The sequence below is a fragment of the Pteronotus mesoamericanus genome, unplaced genomic scaffold, assembly GCF_021234165.1.
Source record: "Pteronotus mesoamericanus isolate MK-2021 breed Mesoamerican mustached bat unplaced genomic scaffold, CSHL_Meso_final contig_101, whole genome shotgun sequence".
In the NCBI taxonomy this organism is placed as follows: domain Eukaryota; kingdom Metazoa; phylum Chordata; class Mammalia; order Chiroptera; family Mormoopidae; genus Pteronotus; species Pteronotus mesoamericanus.
Genome location: NW_026555001.1, coordinates 7,567,439 through 7,587,591, shown reverse-complemented (window position 1 = coordinate 7,587,591; position 20,153 = coordinate 7,567,439). Strand labels below are relative to the sequence as shown.

The window sequence follows — 20,153 nt, the reverse complement described above, 5'->3', positions numbered from 1 at the left end:
AATTGCCAAAGACCCACAGCTCATCTTACCTAAGACCAAACATTTAATGTCAAGTGGCCATTACTGATTGCTGACATATCAAGAGTGGAGTATCTCAGTATTATTACCTTAAATGTCCTGGAAAGTTTGGGGGGGTTTCATGGGAACATGAAACATGGACATGCTATCTACCATATGTGCTAAAACAAGACAGCTTCATGAATGCTGTTAAAAAATAAAAGAGTACAAACCCTATCCAAGGGCTCCAAGAAGTACTAGTTATTTGTCCACTTGAAATATTAAAAGTCAGTCTCATCTAGTCCCTAATATAGTTCCCAAATAGCACATTACTAAGCGCGTGCGCACACACCACACACACACACACACACCCCCCTCCCATTCCACCTGGGTCATCGCCCATGTTCCCTAGGAGAATGAGGTATTTCCTAATCCTCATTCTCATAGCACTTCATACGTATCTCTATGACACCGTCCATCACCCTGTGTTAGGGGTGTTTGAGGGTGTCTCCTGGAAGAGACAATGAACGCCTCTGTATCGGGAAGTGTGTTTATTTTTATAACAGGTTTATTTTATAACAATATCTAATAGTACTTAATGTTTAGAAATAAACTAGATGCTAAATAAATTCTGGCTTGACTGATCTGACTGTATTATACTTGATTATATTTTATTTTACTGTATTCTGCGTGTAAGAACATAAGAGAATTCAAAAATACATTTCAGACTGTCCCCTGTGACTATATAAGAGGAAGAATTTAGCTTATTTCATTGTTACATTACCTTAGATTACATGCATTAATTGTGAAGCGGTGGTACACTCTCAAATGATATAACATTAAAGAGACCAAATAATTGGGGAAGACAAAAATAACTGAACAAGGACTTCACATCCTGAAACGACAATCGGTTTTTTCAATTTTGTTTTAGTGATGTCATCATGCTGCATGGGTCTGAATTTTGTCTGAATTTACCTGCTGTGTTCTCTAGTCTGTGACAAAACACCTACACTTTCAAACAACTTGGAATATTCTTAAATATTTCCTTTCATGAAAAATGCCTGTGACCAGCTTCTGAGCCCTAGTGACCGCAATTGGGGTGTTGGCCTTGTGAGTTCATGTCTGCCTGTGAAGTAACATCAGTCTGCCAAGGCTCTGGCTCCGTCCAGGGTGATTCAAGGCAGAGACAGAGATGAGGCATGTGGCCGTGCGTTGTTAGCCGTAAAGTGCTTGGGAAGCATGAGGCGGTTACCATAATTATTAGTTGGTGCCTTAAGGAGTTGATGGTATAGACCAGGTTGGTAAACTTACTCTGTAAGGACTAGTCAGTAAATATTTCAGGCTTTGCAGGCCGTGTGACCTCTGTCACAATTACTCAACTCTGCCACGATGGCAGGAAAGCAGTCATAGACAATACGTGAGTGTGGCTGTGTTCTGACATAACTTAACTTATGGATACTGAAATTTGTATCTCATAAAATGTTCATATGTAACAAAATAGTATTCTTCTTTTGATTTCGTGAGCCATTAATGTACAAATCACTCATAGCTCACAAGCTGTACAAAAGCAGGCAGTGGGTCAGATTTGGCCCAAGGCCCCTGGACCTCTGGGGTAAACCATACAAGATTCATCTATCGAAATGGCTGCTGGCCAGTGGAGCTCACTGAGGCTGTCTGAACAGTATTAGAATAAATAATCAGGAAATATTTAACGTGTATTAGTGGTATCAGAGAGCCACACTAGCTCTTGGAATTTTTTTTTCTTTAAAAATAATTGTGTTCCTCAGATGTCTTGTTTTTTTGATCTGGGTTTATTTTCTACTGGGAGTATTGGGTACTTCAGCTGTGGATGAAGGTCAGGGCAATACGAGTCAGCCCCTGTGGGTTCAGGGGAAAAGATAAATGAGCCTGGGGCAAAGAAATAATATCAAAACTCCGAAGCCCTGGGAACCACAAATTTGACTGTCCTTGTTTGGAGTTAACCATCCCACCAGATTATTAATTTATACATATTCTCTCCTTTAGTTGTCAGGTGTTACAGGTTCTCTGCTTCAGTACCAAGGTAATGGGGAGTGTTCTGTTTCAGACCCATCTCCTCCAGGAAGCCTTCCTTGGTTTCCTAACTTGAACTGGTAAAATACAAATCTTCCTTTGAATTTCTCCAGCACTTTATTTACATCTACCTCAAGGCTCTTGGTCCATATCTTCACATTACATTCATCTCCAGACCCACCTGCCGAAAAAGGCAAGGTCTCTGAATCCTCCCCACACAGGTCATAATTCTTATCATGGCACCTTATCCAAAGTAGAGAGTAAATACATAGTCACCAACTGACTAAGAGGAAAATGCAATCAACTGACACAAAAAAATTCAAGAAGCTGACAAATTGATTCATCTATAGCAGAACTGTCCAGTTCAGTAGAATTTTCTACTACGATGGAAGTGGTTTATATCTGTGATGTCTACAACAGTAGCCGCTGGAATATGGCTGGTGTGACTAAAGAACTGTGCTTTTAATTTTATTTAACCTTAATTACTTTAACTTTAAATAGCCATGTGTGACTAATGAGTACCTTATTGGATAGCTCGGGTCTATAAGACAATAATTAATTTCTTTTGTGAGTGAATTGTTTATTTGGGCAGTGAATTCAAACCATGTGAATTGAAAACATAATGTAAACCAGTTGCTGGGTATTGTGTAGAAAACCCAGCAGGATGATTGGATATTCTACTTTCCAAGCAAAAAAAATATACCCACCCCTGTGGCATTTACATTCTGGGGAGCTAGGTCTGGTAGAGACAGACAGTAAACCACAAACAAAATTGAAAGATTGAATTTATGTGAGATTAACAGGAGAAAATGTGCTATGAAAAAGAGGAAAAAAGAAAAACAGAAAAAGGGAAGCAAGACAAGTTGAGCTGAGAGTGCCCGGCAGAGCTGAGCGGACTGAATATTAAACTGAGTAGTGAAGATAGGCTTCATTAGCAAGGTGCAGTCTGAGCTCAGACTAGAGGGAGGTAGGAGAGGAGGTGCAAAGAAAATGAGAAAGATGCTGAGCTTGAAGAAGCAAGTGGCAGGTGTGTATCATGAACCAAACTCATTGACACATCACAAAGAAAATGAGCCTGGTGGGCCACTGAGGAAGGAGGACAATTTTGTTGATTTTGTTAACAAAGTCATGATAGATGTTTCCAGAACCATCTCTTAAAGTCAGAAACTAAAACTAAGTGGTAGGCAGGCTCGCTCTACTTTTTACTGCAGTTAGTTTCTGGAAACCACATTGGAAAACACAACAGTAAAAAAAGAAAAAGTCAACCTTATTCTTCCACCTCTTTGTCTAGCCGTGTTTCGCACTTCTTTCCTCAAGGTCAATGCCAAATGCTAGGAAAGGGGAGCGCCAACTGGATTTGCTTGGCAGCTGTGGAAACTCCAGAAGCAGAGTCTTAAATTAAAATGGTGATTGCTGGAAAGGGCAATTAGAGAGTCCAGGTGCCCTCTGGCCTGAAGCAGGGCAACAATGAAATACTAGGTGGGCGAATAAAGACCAGAGGAGGCGTCAGACTGGCTGGTACAGACCCCTGCCCCCCCTCCCCCCGCCAGGCCAAAGGCAGCAGTAGCAGCTTTCTCCAAGTGAGGGGATGGAATTGCATGGCCTTCTCTAAGCTGAGTGTGACATAAGTCCCAGCATCCCAAGTCCTAGATGAGAGCAAGAGCTGTCATAAATGTGGTAAAACAGTAAAACAAGGCACAACAAGCATTTCTGGATGGGCAGTACAGCACCTGGCATGTCAGGTCCTGGGAACAGTAACTCAAGGCTGTTCAGTAACCCAGCTGAGATTAGGGTGGGAATCCTTTTCAATCAGACATAGTAAAAGGATCATTCAAGGGCCAGAGGCAGAGTCTAAAAAATATTCCAGAAGAAGATCCATTATGTGTTCCAAAGAATCAACTTGAAATCCTTTGGTGAATGCAAAATTAAGAATCAGTAGGCCCTTGTAACCTCTGTCTTTCAAAACATCATTGTGTGTGTATGTTAACTCCAACAGACTTTCAGACAGAGAGAGCCTGCCCTCTCCTAATGCTTCAGGAGTGGTTTTGGTGCTCCCAGGGGGACATGATTCAGAATGAACTTGAGAGTCTAAGGCAGGAAATGATCTGGACCATACCAATGCCATTTGGCAAAACCAAAAGCCAAGACTGATTAAAGGCCTGCCTAGAACATCTATCATTGGGTGTGCTGAGATTATTGTATTTCAGACTGTGGGCTGTGACTCATTAGTGACCAGCTTGTCCTTAATCCCACCCTTTTGTGTCACCTCCTTCATAAAGTCTTCCCCGACTACTCTTCTTAAGAGTCCCTCCAACACACATGCACACACACCCTTCACTCTGTTTCATTGTGTCTACAGCACACTTACAATTAACTAAAATCTTATTTCTTTATTTCCTCTGTCCCTACCCACCCCACTAAAATATCAGCTCTAAGAGTTCAGGACCTGGCTGTCGTGTTCATTTTTATATCCTCAGTGTCCAGAGCAGTGCCTGCCACCCAGTAGGTGCTCAATATATATTTATGGCATTGAATTATAACTGCCCTAAGTGGCAGGTGCCAGCCCATGGCTGTAGTTCCTGTTGTCCACCCACAAAGCTGGTGTTCTGTCCTGAAGACCTGGTACCGCCCTTTCCCTCAGTCTACACGGACTCAACACAGCCGTGACCCTGGTTCACACATCTGGGCTTGACCTTCTTTTTTCAGGGTCTCTACCTATGCCAGCATCTATTTTGCTATCTGCCACCCTCAGTTTGGCTTCAGGTAAGCTCATTTGTACCAACTCTCCTTTATAAAATATTTTTTCAATCTATTTTAATGTACAGTTTTATGAATTTTAACACACGAGATCCATGTAACCACCACCACAATCAGAAACCATCCCCCCCCTCAAAAAAAAAGCTCCATCATGCTCTGGAGTCACACCTTCCCTCCACTCCTAACCCTTGGCAACCAGCGAGCTGCTCTGTATCACTTTAGTTTTGTTTTTTAGAGTCATCCATATAACCAGGCTCATGGAGCGTATAACTGTTTGGGCCTGTCTGCTTTTATTCAACAATGTTCCCTTGAGATTCATGCAAGTTGTTGCATGGATCAATAGTTTATTTATTTATTATTATTGCTGAGTATCATTTCCTTGTATGGATGTACAACACCACAGTTGTTTAGCTAATCTCCTGTTGAAGGACATTTAGGTCATTTCCGCTTCAGAGTGATTATAAATAACACGTACAAGGATGCTCCTAGCAGCATGATTTGGGGACGCATAGTGCTGGAGGCCATCTGGGTGCCCACTCCCAGCAGAGTGGATGGAGAAAATGTGATAGATGAATACCATGGGCCATGAGACAGTAGAGGTATGTACAGCATTTGCGCACATTAAAAACACATGTATGCAAAATAATAATACAAATTTTGTTGGAACACATACAAACAAAAAGTACACATTAAGCGCTATCGAGAGGGACAGAAACAATTGAGAGGGAGAAGGAGAGAAACAAAATAGAATTTGTTTTAATTTTTTAGAAATAAATAAGAAACAATTAAAAATAATAATAATAAGAGGCTGGAAGACTCTTCCGGGTTGTGGAGAGACTCTTAGCCAACCTGAGGGGGTCTCAGTGGCTGTTAGATTTGTGCTAAAGTACTGTATAATTTGTGCAATACTGTGTTGTTTATTTACTATAATATTTAGTTAGTTAATTTGGCCTCTCATCACTGAAAGAGATCGCAAGAGGTCCAAAACCAGTTCCAGGTGCTCCAGGTATGCTGTTTGCCCAGGCAGGCTTCCAGTCAACATCCTCATTTCATTCATGCCTTGGTGCTGTCTCCCTCTGGCCAGTGCTCCCAGCTTTCACCCTGCTCGAGGTCTCTGAGAGCAGGAGAGGCTCTGATTAGTCACAGGAGCCTGTACTCAATGTGGTACAGCCCTCTTGGAGACAGTTCTCCAATCAGGCTGCTGCACAAGCAACTAAACCTTTTGGTTCCCTGGCCCAGTTGGATTATAGGACAAAGGTTCGGGAATTGAAAGATAAAGCATGACCGTTTTTCTTCCTCTTTTTTTTCACAGGGAACAACTTAATGATGCTTTTCTCAGGAGAGAGGAGGGTTGTGAATCTTTCTGGCACTCCACAATGTCAGTTACTCCTTGACTGTGGTATGAAATACACCCTGAACAAAGGAGGTACATTGCTTGTGAAACTCCAAGGATCAAAGGGATTAAAGCATAGACTGACTAGACTATGTACCCAAATCTGGGCAGGTTGGGGAGTGACTGGCTACACAGCAGGAAGACGGCAAACACTGGAGTCAGTTCATCTCTAAGGAAAATCCGGTCACTGCCACTTTTAAATGCATGCTTTAGCAATGTTACATTACTACCCCCTCACAGGATTGTTGTGTCATATTGCATTCACGTGATTAGCATGGTGATGCATACAAAATAAGCGTTTAACGTATTTTAGTTCCATTCCTTCCCCTCATACTTGACACATATTGAGAAGTGTTCATGAAGCTCACGCAGCCTGTATGCGAGGGATTAAAGGAGCTACGAGCATAAGCTGTTGTTTGCCTCTAACTTGCCCATACCTATTTGAACTAGATTATTTTCCTCAGATACTTTACATTAGAAACAATTGCTTCTGAATGTATTGGCATGTATTAATTTCCTTCCTTTCTCTTCCTTTTTGGAAGAATTATAACTCATAGGTCAAAGCTGGAGACCAGAATATGTGAGTCATTGAGTCAAAACAACGGAGAGTTAGCAGCCAAATCTTCTGTAATCTTCGTGCAGGGAAATTTACTGGCTTCGAGGTTATAGACACGACCTTGATGAGTTTGCAGCAACCACGCCTGTCTGTGTCCCAAGCTGCATTCATTTCCTACCCTGTACTCCAGTCTGCTATTCTAGCACATTGATTGGGTAGAATCCAGCTCTCCTTGACAATTCCTTTCCTTGTTTTCACAGTAATGGGAGCTAAAGCCTGGAAGAAATAAGGGCCCTCGGCCACGCACAAGGCTGCCATCTGTGGGGCGGGGGGCGGGGGGTGCAGTGAAGGCCTGAGGAGTCACAGCAGGGGTCCCGTGAAGCCAACACTTTCGCCAGGTAAACAAGTCAGCAGAAAAATATTTACATACTGAGTATTAGAGAATACTCTCATTCATTCTATTTTATTGGACATTAATTGCACTTAAGATACATGTACCTTAAAAAATGAATGGATGAATACATCGACCAAATTAAAAACAAAGGCTTTCCTATTAAAAAAAGAGAAAAAAATGAAATACTCAAGAAAGAAAACTGATGTGCTGTGTGCTGTGGAGGGTGGGGGCGGGCGCGAATATGCCCTGCATTACTTAGATGAAGCAGAAATATAAGTAAGGCCAGAGTCTTAAAAGTCTCAATCTAGTCAAACTTTCAAAATTAAAAATTAACTCCCATTAATTTTGACACTGGTTGTTGTTCTTTGCCATTCAAATTTAACATCTGTGTTGGTTCTCACAAATCCAAAAATATTAAGGTCAGGAATTTGGTATGAAACTGAATGCTGAAAGCCTATTTAAAAAGAAAGAAATAAAGCAAGAAGCCTAAAATTAGAATAGCCACATAAAATGTTTAAAATGCAACATTTTAATTCAAGCACTTAAAATAGTAGTTCAAATGAATAGAAGATGCATTAGACTATTGTGCTACAACATAAAGTAAAACTTCACAACGAGAATATGGAAGTGATTTTTATTATTTTGGTAATGGTGTTCTCTTATAGGTAATTACTGATACAGAATTTTTAATTTGGTATATCAAACAGTAAAAGCTACAAATGAATTCTATGTCCCTAAAATCTATTTCAGGTACAACTATGCATTATAGTCATGTACATATTAAAAGCATACATGATAAAACACAAAAATAAGAAAAGGTTAAATAAGAAGTTATCCTGGAGTTATGAACATCTAATAAAGTATAAGTTTTTATCATACACAAATTATTATACAGGACCTGGCATAAATAATGCCCTTTTTCATTACATAAAAATGTTTTATTACAAAATCATAAGCATGTAACTCTGTAACATAACAACATCACACTCAAGCACAGCATATGACATTTTAGGTGAAATATTCAAATTGCTGTCTATCTCATGTAAGACATTCACGTACCCTATGGCCCACACTCAATGGCATTACTTCTGCTAGGCCCTATATAATGCTATGCAATCATTAGATCTAATATAGATCCAATATGAAAATATTAAGGCTGTAATAATATTTCACAGGTAAAGGCTAAGTTCTGAGACATGAAGGCTTTCAGATAACCCACAAAACAAACCTGAGACATCTTTTTGTTTTGGAAAAAAGTAATTTTCGTACAAATTCAAAGATTTAATATATAAATGAAGAATTTAATAAATGATATACTTTATTGCAATCACCTGGAATAGATGTTCTGACTAGAATGGTAACCAGCAAATAAATGCATTCTTTCTCTGGCAGAAATAAAATAAGGTTTTCTGATTAAGCCAGTAACATGGTTACTGTAGCCCCCAAATTTGGTTATTTTTATTTGTTTTTGGTTTTGCTTTCCTTCCTTTAACTAGGTTATGAACAAATAAGCCAGCTAACCGCCAAGCGTCCACCTTAATTTTTTCTATATATGCACAGCTTCCTCACTGTTGAAAGTGCCAGATTAACACAGCCCGCATACATAAAAACTACATAAAAACATATTATAGCACATCTGGATCTGATTGAGTTAATGAGGCACCCAGATTGGTACATGATTACGTAAATTGCCATGTATAACATGTGCTTTTTGCCCAATTATTTTAGGGAAAAATAAGGATGTGCATTATCCATGGGTATCATGATTACATACCATGGGTAGAATAGTCCTGTGTATACTGGGCACAAAAATATGAGTGTGCATTATACACAGCAAAATACGGTACTTTGCTGCCACAATAAAGAGGCTAAGGCAGCCCCAAGTCACTGTCTCAGCCTCGCTGGAGGGGTGAGGGGAGGGGGTAATAATATTTTGGAATTGCCAGTGCCAAAGAAAATTTAAATGTATTGGTAAGCCTCATTTCTATAGTTCATGTTAGAGTGCCTTTAAAAATACTGGCACAAACAATTTTTCATATTCAAGAGGTACAGCTATGAGATTTTATAATTATGTGAAATTTTTACTAATAAAATATTTCAAATTACAAACTAGATCTAATATGTTGTGGATTTTTTAAAAGTTAACTTAGGTTTTAATATTGGCACACAAAACATCTTTTCTTTAAATATTCATATTTTAAACTAATTAACTTGGAATGAGTGGGGAAATGTTTAACCATCTTTCTTCATTTTCACTTTTCCACTCTTTTCTTTTACGCCCCCCCCCCCCACACACACACATACACACACACAGCCATGGTAAACTCCTTCCTTGATAATTTTGATAGGATTCCAAAAGCTTAATAAAACAAGCTGTAAGCTTTTAGGACACTGAACAACTTCCTTTGGATGTTTACATGCTATGAAAGTTAAACCTTTAAACTTCACTTTGTACTCTTACAATCGTCCATCACTTTCTTTAAGGTGTTCAGGTTATTTACATAAACTAAACATACACATTTTGTTCAAGCTTTACGTTTTCACAGTTACCAAAACGACGGCCCAGTGGATCGGCCATCTTAAAAAGCTCGATCCATCTGATCGGCTTCAGGGATGCACATGCAGTCCTCGAAACAGCCTCCAAGACCTCCTTCTGATTCTGACTTTCCAAAACACTGACATTAATGCTAGTTTCTTTTTTAACTATTTAAAAGAACAAGTAGTTCTGTTATAATGGAAATTTCCCCTCTGCTCTTCTAAATAAAGAGAACATCCAAGTAATTTGTTACATTGTTCACAATTGATAGGAAACGCAGGTGAAATTTCTCTGCTTTCCAATGGCTAATGGTCAGATTTCCAGTATCTTCAGCTGGACTTCAATAATCAGAATGTCTTTATAGTTAAATTAAAATTTAAGCATGCCAAGAGTTTGGAATTTTAACATATGAACTAGATCAATTATATATTTATAGTTTTAATAAATATATTGTACAGACCCAGTTTTTAGATTTTTCAGTTGTCACTTGAGTTTTGGATGAGAAACAAGACTTTGCTTCAACTTAGTCTCCATGTCAAAAATCGGTAGTTGATTTAACCTAACTCATTTCATGTATTTGAGCCAAAACTATTTCAATTGGTTGTACTTTTCAATTTGCTATGACATTATTAAAGATATACATTATTTAACCTTTTCTTGATAAATAATACTATTTAATAATAAAATAATTAATACATATTGATTACAAATAATTATATATGTATACATATTGAATGCTATTTGGTGATTTTTTAAAACCTATACAAAGTATTAAAATTAGTGCATTGCAATCGCATGATTTCAAAGCTTAGCTGGGCTGGTAAATCTTGTTTTTTTTGGGGGGGGTGTTTCTCATAATTGAAATTCTGTACTTTGGCAACCAATACAGCTTGGAATTTTTACAATTTAACAAGTTACATTTTAAAATTCATGATAAATCACTGAAACCCACTATAATCACTAAACCAACTACTATTGATTTCTTTTTCAGCAAATGACATTATGAGTCATCCAAAAAAAAAGTAAAAGAGAGCACATCAGTAGGCAAAAAGATAAGTCCATCCACAGATACCACTGCCAAACTAAGCTACTGTACTGACAAGATGAGAAGAAAATTTCTGGTCTGAATCTCTTCCTTCTCATCCTCTATCACATCTTACACTGAAATTTTTTGCCTTGGTGTATTTAACAATATATTCTGAAACTTTACTTAATACAGTTTTCTATTGATGTTCAGAATGTCAATCTCAGATCTCACCCACGAAGGCGTGGTATTGGAAGTATTGGAAGTAGTTCTGCATGTGTGCCCATGTGTGTTTTATCTCCAAAGAATGCTCCCTGGAGAAATTATTACCAGCATTCGACATGTGTATAAAAATTCTTTAGGCCTTTTAAATCGTTGACTCAAAAAAAAGTAGGGATTCCCTGAGCTCCTGTACAGCCCAGGGCTGATCTGAGAATACTCTGGTGATTCATGCTCACTTTAGAGGCAGAGAGCAGAGAGAAGCTGGAAAACTTTAGTCCCCATCCCCCAAAACTTGAATACTTCTAAAATTCCAGCTCACGTCTGGCTTCTCACTGGCAGTCTTCCTCGGCTTGTAGCATTTGGACAGCCCTGTCCAGGAGCTCCATGGACTCTCTGAGAGTGACGTTGATTTTAAATGACTTGGGTTTAATGCTCAAGCCATAAGAAAAATCCACTTCTGAGGGCTCGTCTGGATTGGCCTTGAAATTGCACTGGTGAGCCAGGAGGGAAATGAAGAGAAACAGCTGCATCTTGGAAAGCTCTTCCCCGATGCAGCGCCGTTTGCCCAATGAAAAAATCATCACGCTGCTGGTCAGGTCCTTGTTGATGAAGCCGTCCTTGTCCAAGAACCGGTCGGGATCGAAGTCCTCCGGGTTATGCCACTTCACTGGGTCATGATTCACGGACCACTGATTAACAAAAACCACCGTGTCCTTGGGAATGTGGTAGCCCAAAACAGAGGTGTTGGCAGTGGTGGCGTGAGGAATAGTGACGGGCACAAAGCTGGAGAAGCGCATGGTTTCGTAAAGAAAGGCCGTGATGTAGGGGAGTTTGGGCTGGTCCTCTAGGCAGGGCAGACGGTCTCGACCCACGACTTGATCCAATTCTGCCTGCACCCGGGCCAGCACTGCAGGGTACCTGTTTAGTTTTTAATGCAGAGGGAGAAAACGAGGGAGGAAAATTCATTCTTTCATTTAGAAAGGACATTACAGTTTGTTTTAATCCCACTTCTTTATCTGAATCGGTGACTGAATTAACATTTCTGTGCCCTCACCCGCAAAATCTAAAACTGTTCCTTTATTTCTCACTAAGTTACAAGATGGGTAAATTAATAGTTACATTTCCTTTCATAAGCCTCCCATGGCTAATGCTCTCTTTCCTAAGTCAAATACTGTTTAAGTTTTATCAGCCTGAAAAACTATGATGATGGATAAGGCCAACCTCTCCATTAGACAAAGCAGGCACAATGCTTAGGACCCACGATACTTTTCAGAGATCCATGAAAATGCTTTCATTTTTTTTTTTTTAATCAGAAGGAAAAAAATGAACTTTTAGATCAAAGAAAATGTTTTAATTATATTATTCCAATATATTTATTTTTACTAATGCAGTCATACAATATAATTTCATTTTTTTCTTTTTTTATGGAGTAAGGCGTCTACAAAGACAGAAGCAGCGAGGGCCCACGGAAGTTAAAATGCAGCTCTGAAAGCAGGTCCTTTTTTCCCCTCATCTCCCTACTGTTCTCATTTATACAAAGATAATTGGTATGCTGACAGATAATGCAATTTATCTTCTAAATGTGAAAGCAAATTCCCAATGTTCATGAGGTTATGATACAAATTGTAGTACTTATTCACTGTTGGCGATATGAACTAGCACAGCCTTTTGAACAACAAAATCTTATGACCAGGCAAGATTCAAAAGGGTAACCTCTCCTCAGTCTTTTTAAACCTGGTAATCCATGCCTAGCAATGTATTTTCAGGAAATAACAGGTACAAAAATACAACAATGGCTGAAAGTTAAAAAATGTAAGCAACATTAAAACTCAAGCAAGGGCTATATATAATGATATCTTATTATGGCAAAATATTGTGTAACCATCAAAAATTACTAAAGTGGACACGTTAGCAATCTATCAATAAAATGAAATCAAGTTTTTAAAAATTACTAAAATAAATTTTTAAGATGGGGGAAAAGTCCATTACAATAAGTAGAAATGTCAGAAGTAAAAAAAAAATGTAAATAAGTAGGCAACCCTGGAAAAAATTTAAGCACATGTGTGATTGAAATCATGGATGATTTAAAAAATTGCTTTGTTAGCACCGTACTCCAGGGATCCGCAAGCTTTTTCATAAAGGGCCAAACAGTAAATATTTAGGCTTTGGAGAACAAACCCTCTCTGCCCCAGTTATTCAGCTCTGCCTTGTGCTGTGGTGTGAAAGCAGCCGTAGACAAAATGTAAATGTATTTTATTTATTTTGGTAAAACTTACATACTCCTACATAAATGGGTAGTATAATGTGCCACTCCATCATATTGTCTTTTCACCAAAAAGAAGAAAAACGACCTATCGGCTATATTGAATTGAAACTGACCCCCAAATTGTATCATTTCCTTTCTCTGCCCAATCTGTTTCTCATGAAAAAGAAAGTCTGTTTCAAAAGGTAACATGTGTATCTAGGGACAGGAAGGACCTACTTGGGATGTCTTCATTCTGACCCATTACTGACTTCTCTTTATTGGCTTTCTGTCCCTCCCCCATAGGTGTTTCTATGGTAATACTGAGAAGTTATTTTAAATATACAAAAAATTCAATTTTTGACAGTAGCCACACAGTAGTATCTAAGGGTTGCAGTCTTGCCGCGGATTCTAAGAAGTTGTCTTTGTCTTTCAATATCTGAGGTGCCAGCAAATTCATCATTCCCCACTGCTAACTTGTGCGCCAGGAAATGTCACAACCGGGATTTCTGGTCTCTCCAGGCAATCAAGATTTGCCACGAGCAACACATTTGCCCCTGGGGTAGGGCTGCCAGACAAATACAGACCTCCAGTTATATCTGAAGTTAAGATAAACTATGGCTAATGTTTTAATAGAAGGATCTCCTATGTGAAATGTATTTAATTGCTAAATCTGGTAACAGGCGATACCGGGAACTTGTTTGACTCCTTCGTTCAGATCTTCATTAAGGTCCGCGACCTTAATCAGGGTGGGCACTGGAAACCACCTAACCAACCACGCAGGTCCCGGGGGCCAGAGAGGTTCGCGGAGGTCTCCTGGATACCCCGTTTGCCTGTCTGGATGCTGTTCTGCTCTCAATAAAAGTGACTCCCTCTCCGGTTCTTTACCCGTAAGACACTTCCACTCCTAGCGCAGCAGTTTCACAGTATCTAGCACAACACTCTGGTTTCCAGCCGCCTTCCTAAAACCTTCACGCACGTTAACCATCCGCGGGGTCAAGTCTGAGGGCCTCCGAGCTCTTCCTTTGCTCGGGAACAGAGCCCGGACCGTCGCTGGCTTTGGCGCCAGGCTAGGAGGCTTCCAATCTGCGCGGATGACTGGCGGGCCGATTAGGCTGTAGTGTTTATTTAACACATTTACTGCGCTACTCTTTCTTTCGGGACCGTTCCAATTATGCTTCTCCTGTGCCAGGGAAGAAGAGATCTGGACTGATCTGCGGGCACCTAAATAATCTTTTTTCCCCCCGGGGGTTTCTCACAAATTTGTCCCCACTCGAAGAGACAATGACAAGATCAGAGATGCCAAAAGGTCCCGCTCCCGCTGGGTGGGGTGTGCCCGCGGCACGTGTCTCTTTCCTCGCCGTGCCTTTCTGAATTGCGGTTTCGGGAAGCGTCTCATAATTGAAAGGTGGGTTCCTGCAGCGAAACCTCCACACCTCCCTGCGCCCTGCTCGCGACCTCAGCCTGCTGTCGTCCCACTCCACCCTTCATAGGAGGAAAGGAAGGCCCGACCCACGACTCCCGCAGGCTTTACCTGGTGAAAAGGATGAGCAGCCACTGCATCGCGACGGAGAGAGTGTCTTGGCTGGCGCCGAAGATGTCAGTGACAGTAGCTGGCACGTAGTTTATGTCCAGCTGCGCGCCCCTGTCGCCCGACTTCGCGGCCGCCTCCTTTTCTACCGAGAGGATGCAGGCGTCCATCATGTCGCGGGGGTCGGCCCCCGGACGAAAGCTTTCTTGGTGTCTCAGGAACTTGTCGAGGATGAAGTTGCTGAAGTTGCGGTTGAGCTGCTCGAATTTTCGGAAGGTGGTGCGTACCGGGTTAGGGAAGCGCTGCAGCCAGGGCAGCAGGTCTACCAGGCTGCCCGCGCCCACCGTGCGCCCGAACTCCTCGTTGTGGCTGAGCAGCTCGCGGAACTCGGCGTCCTCGTGGCCGTAGCGACAGCCGAAGCACACGGCGCTCATGATGTTGGCCACGGCCACCACGGTCAGCGGCCGCGGGTCCAGGAAGGCGCCTCCTTCACTGCCGCGCACCAGCAGCCCCACCAATTCGCGCACCTCACCTAGCACGAAGCCCTCCAGGATGCGGCGGCTGCGCGGCTGGCGCGAACTGAAGGCGCGCATGGTGCTGTGCGCGGCGCGCCGCTGCGCCTTCCAGCGCTCCGAGTACTGGCTGAAAGCCAGGCTGCGGCCGTTCGACACCACGCGGAAAGAGGCGAAGGGTGGTCGGTCCGCGAAGGCTGCGCCTTGATGTACCAAGGCCTGGCGGATGGCGCGCTCGCCGTTCAGCACTACCACGGGGCAGCTGCCCAGGTGGATTTTGAAGACGTCGCCATAGCGCTTCGCTAGGCGTGCGAATGAGAGGTGCGGCACGGGGCCCACCGCAGCTGCGTTTCCGATCAGCGGCCACGCAAAGGGCCCCGGGGGCGCGGACCCTAGGTGCTGCCGCCGCTGCCTAAGCAACCACTGGGCCACGTGCACGGCGGCGAGCACTGAGAAGAGCAGCAGGAGCGTGGTCTGCTGGGTGGACAGCGTGATCGGCAGCAGAGGATCTTCGAGGCTGAGCCTGCTGGCCATGCTGAAGAGAGAAGGGCGAACGCGCGACACTCAGGTGTGCGGAGAAAGGAGCGGGCACCCCACGCCCCTACCTCCGGCCTCGGGCTACTACCATGCGATGCTGGGTAGGGAGGTCGTGGGTAGGTTAGGTCAGGGGTGCCTTACTGGAGAAGACACTGAAAAAGTCCTTTCCCATCCCAAACCCACTCCCAAAAGGAAAATGGAGGGGGCGTGTTTCCACCTCTCTGTGACTCAGCCTCCCTGTCCCTCCGCAGCCGGGTAACGGTTCCTGCAATTCGGGTACAACACTGCGAGCATCGAGGTGGTTGCGCTCAGTTCCCTCTAAGTGCTTATTGCCCCTGACCCTGCACTCCACCCCACCCCCGATCTGCGAGAACCCAACAGAAGAGGCCAAGGGAAGGCGGCTCCGCGGACAGACTGACCTGCAAAGAGGCGCGGTTTCCAGCGGCGAGGAACAGCTGGCTCCGAGAAGAGACAAGGGAGGTTGTGGAAGGCAAGAGGTCAACCTGAGTGCCTCCAAAAAGTCGGATGCCCGCCCCTGACACCTGCTACCAGTTCTGGGGAGCCTTAGCACTCACTCCGGAGTCTGGAGGCGCTGTCAGATATAGGGGCACTTGGGTTGGGATGGGGATGGAAAAAGGTGACTCCTCTGAGGAGCCACGCTGCACGTGAAACCTCAGCAAAGCCGGGGTTTTCTGACAGCGTGGTGATTTAGTTTGGGGATGGATGAGTGGAGTCAATAGCCAGCTCTCACGCCCCCCGCGCGGCACTGACAGCTGGAATCGCAGAGGCGTGGCCCGTTTGCACGCAGCCACTCCGGAGTCAAAACGCGCCATCCCGTTTTTAAGGTCTGTGTAGAGGGAGGGGGCAGCTGGACCTGGAGGGGCGGGGCGCACCAAGGGGCGGGGTGCGCCGAGACGGTCCGCACGACTTGGGCAGCCGCACGCAGGTGGTCACGCGAGGCGGCTCCCGGGAGCCCAGACGGCCTTGGCGAAGTACCTGATGACTTCACTAGTAGGGGCTGTCTGAACTTCTCGTCTACGTGAAAACCGCTCTTAATCACAGTCAACCCCAATTGTGGACACGCGGTTTCCCTGGAAGCGTGCTCTGAACAGGAGCTGCCCATCCCGCTGCGCTCTCTGCGGGAGCGTGCCCCGAAACTCCATTCCCTCCTGGTGCCTTAAGCTTCGGTCACCACGAGAGAACTCTGCTCGGGATCCTTCGGTGCTCTAGCCGGGAAAAGAAACCTGTCCTTTTGGAAATGAGGAAGGTTCGGTTTGTGTGGGGATATGTCCGACAACCTCCCCAGTTATTTTATCTTAACGTTCTCGTAAACAAATGGCCCTCAAATGAGGTCCTTTTGCGCGCAAAATTCTCCTGGTGCAGCAATATCAAGAATCCCTGAAAGACGCCGCTGCCCTGCCCTGGGCCCCGACTTGTCCTTGGCACACAAAGGCCAGCACTGGCGGGGCGCAGCTGGCCCTGAGATTTCCAGCGCACACACTCCTTCAGGTGGCGCCGCCCACTGGAGGGCGCAGGGCCGCGCTGGCCGCATCTGACGCCCTAAGGGGCTCTGGGCCGGGAGCCAAGCTGCGGCACACACTGGGGGCGGGAGGGTGGGTCGCTCTGATTCCCGGAGGGAGATGGGGAAAGGGGAGGGGAGGCAACTCGCCCCGTGACTGAGAACTTCATCGGGTTGAAAAGTTCCTTTGCTGTCGCCTCCCCCTTGCGTGCGGAGCTGTGCCTTGCGTGCATCGCTTCTGCAGAGTCTGTTACAGTCATATCCCTCGGCGCTTCTCACGGCACCTGACACGCCGGGGCGGCGACGGGGGCGGCGGCTGAGGGCTGGGCGCTGGCGGCCACCACCCTCCGCCGCGCACGCACAGCCGCGCTCGCCAGCCCAGCGAGGGTAGACCTTCAGGCCATCACCCTCAGGTCAGACCTAGGGGCGCACTGGCTGGAGATAGGGACGCTTCTTTCAAAGGGGAAGCCAGAGTCGTCCCGGTCAGCGGTGGCCTCCAGCTGGCTGCACCCATTCCTACTGGCTGATACAAAGTATTTTCAAGAGAAAAGGTCTTGACAGCAAGGCTGGGGAAAGGGCAAGCCCTTGGGAAGCGTGGGATGTGTCTTAGTTAACCAGGTAGAAATTGTACTCTGGCCCTCAGAGTTAATTAACTGTAAATAAAAAAAGTTGTACACTTACTATGTGACAACCCTGTGCTTTGAACTTGAGCTGCTAATATCTGTTTCCCATTAACAGAGGAGGAAACTGGGGTTCAGAGAGGTTATGTGACTTACTCAAGATAGCACAGCTATCAATCAAGGGGTGGAGCCAGGATTTGAACCCACGAAGTCTCATTCCAGGGCCATTATACAAGTTTATGCGGAAGAAAATCCTCAGGCAAAAGGCACAAATGCCTTCTTGCCTGTCTGTTCTCATGTCTATGCCTTTTTAAAATATCAGCTGGAAGACTTTTTTAAATTTTATTTTTTAAGCACAGCTGACATACAATATTATATTAGTTTCAAGTGTAAAACATAGTGATTAGATATTTATGTACCATAGAAAATAATCTGTCTGGAAGAATTTTTTTTTATATTTGTTTTTGCTTGCAAAATTGAGGATTCTGAGGCTCGCACGGAAGAAATATTATGCTTGCTGTTTGCAATTCCATTGGTTTTTCATGAGGGAGGCCTATGTGCTGTGCCCTTGCCAGAGGCTGGAATATGGTTAAATTTTAAAGAAAAATAAAGGGGCATCTGTAAGAGTCTGAATTCTTAAGAGGTTGAAACAGTTGATAATATATCTGACCTGATAAGAAAATGCCGTTTTGTAAAAGTCTCCATTTGGTTTTTTTTTTTTTTTTAGACATTCTCTAGAAATAACTTCACACACCACACTATAGCATACTCACATCCATGATGAAGTTAGTTTTTAAGCAACTGGTTAAATTAGCATTCGTTTCCCATAGCTGTGTTCGCCTACAGATTCTTTGAAATGAATTTCCTAACAACCTTACAACGTGCAGCTTTAGCAAGACCCTTCCCTAATCAGTCGAGACTTCTGCATGCATCCTTCTCTCACTAGGCTTTAACTTGGTGGACAGGAGCTATCTGTGGGCTAATGCCAATTCTGAGCTATCAACATTCCTGAAAGCCTTTATCTCAGTATCTCCTCCAGAATCCGAGTGGATGGAGGATGCCTTTAAAACAAGTAAATTCCTATCTTTAAAAGTATAAAGCAAGGCTGTCCTATGGCCTCTGGTTTAATTCCTGAATAATGTCATATAATTTTTAGATAAACTCAGTGCACACCTTCCTGCCACAGCAAATAGTTCTAGCACATCCTCCAAGCTATGGTGGTGCCTTGAGAGCTTAGCTCTTGCCCTTGGATATGACTTAAAAAGGCAAAGGAACCAGTTGAGCCAATGCCATCAAAAAGATAAGCCCTTATCAATTATAACCAACCAAAATGAGCGGCTAAGGTAACAACTTCTCCAGAATCTGCCGGCCTCAGGTTCTTCCAGGCTTTGTGGTTAGATGTCTGTTGCAGGGTCTATCTAGTACCTGAGGAAGATACAGGGTAAGCCCAAAGCAGTCTGCGGGTACCCCTGACTCAGCTCAGCAAGATGGGTCCTCTCCTTCTCGAGCAAATTCACACCAAGCTCTTTAATTATCATCACAACATCTCAACTAAAGTCAGTGTCTAAGGCCCAGGGATCTCCTTTTGGGCAACAGCACAGAATACGGGAATTTCACCCTCCCAAATCTGAAATTGAAATTGCTGCAAGTAACTTTCGAAAGAACAGGTAGGCTGAAGAGAGTGAAAGGTAGAGGTTTAAAATACTTTGTATTGTATTGATTCCAAAGAACTGACGTTCAACTGAAGCTTGTTTAAGCAGGACAGGCGTGCACTGGCTCATGTGGCGGGAACGATAACCGTGGTACCTCACAGGGCTGCTCTCCCTGACCTCTGTCTGTGTTGGGCTCTGCTTGGGCTTTGTTCTGTGAACTCCACATGGTGCGGAAGCTGGCCATGGCGGTATCAAATGTACCACCTCAAGAAAAAGGGAACACCTTTCTTCCAAAGTCATTATCCTGGCCCCTGGAAGGACTCTGACATGCCAGGTTGCAACAGGCCACGCCTGTGGCCAAGGGACTAGGACAATTACCAGACAAAAATGGATGGGACGGGGTAGAACATATTAGGAAACCAAGGCAGCAGCTCCAGCAATCCACATGTATCCCGCTTCTGTTCATCGTTCTTTTGGGTTGGAGTATAGCCCAAACCTATTATTGTTTTTATTAGTTTAAGTCAGTAAGTGAGATAGATGCATTGCTCCTGGAGTCAGCAGCCAAGAAAGCTTAGCCCTTATGTCATCAGGCTAGAAGTTGTTGTTTTT

At 43.7% G+C, this 20,153-nt stretch overlaps 1 protein-coding gene across 1 annotated transcript; it reads right to left on the bottom strand.

Annotated features, from left to right (window-relative positions):
* Positions 1–8,995: 8,995 nt before the first annotated feature.
* Positions 8,996–16,583, bottom strand: LOC129066174 (cytochrome P450 1B1). The gene is made up of 3 exons (XM_054567689.1): positions 16,173–16,583; positions 14,708–15,751; positions 8,996–11,849 (listed from the first exon to the last, which is right to left on the bottom strand). Exons 2-3 carry the CDS (start codon positions 15,748–15,750, stop codon positions 11,261–11,263), a joined length of 1,632 nt encoding a protein of 543 aa, XP_054423664.1. The 5' UTR covers position 15,751; positions 16,173–16,583; the 3' UTR covers positions 8,996–11,260.
* Positions 16,584–20,153: the final 3,570 nt, after the last annotated feature.

Bases quoted from the DNA above. Each gene is read 5' to 3' on its own strand.
- LOC129066174 (XM_054567689.1), bottom strand. From the start codon at position 15,750: ATGGCCAGCAGGCTCAGCCTCGAAGATCCTCTGCTGCCGATCACGCTG. The intron at 11,850-14,707 runs GTAAAGCCTGCG...AAAACTAAACAG, and splicing joins CTGCTCATCCTTTTCACCAG to GTACCCTGCAGTGCTGGCCC.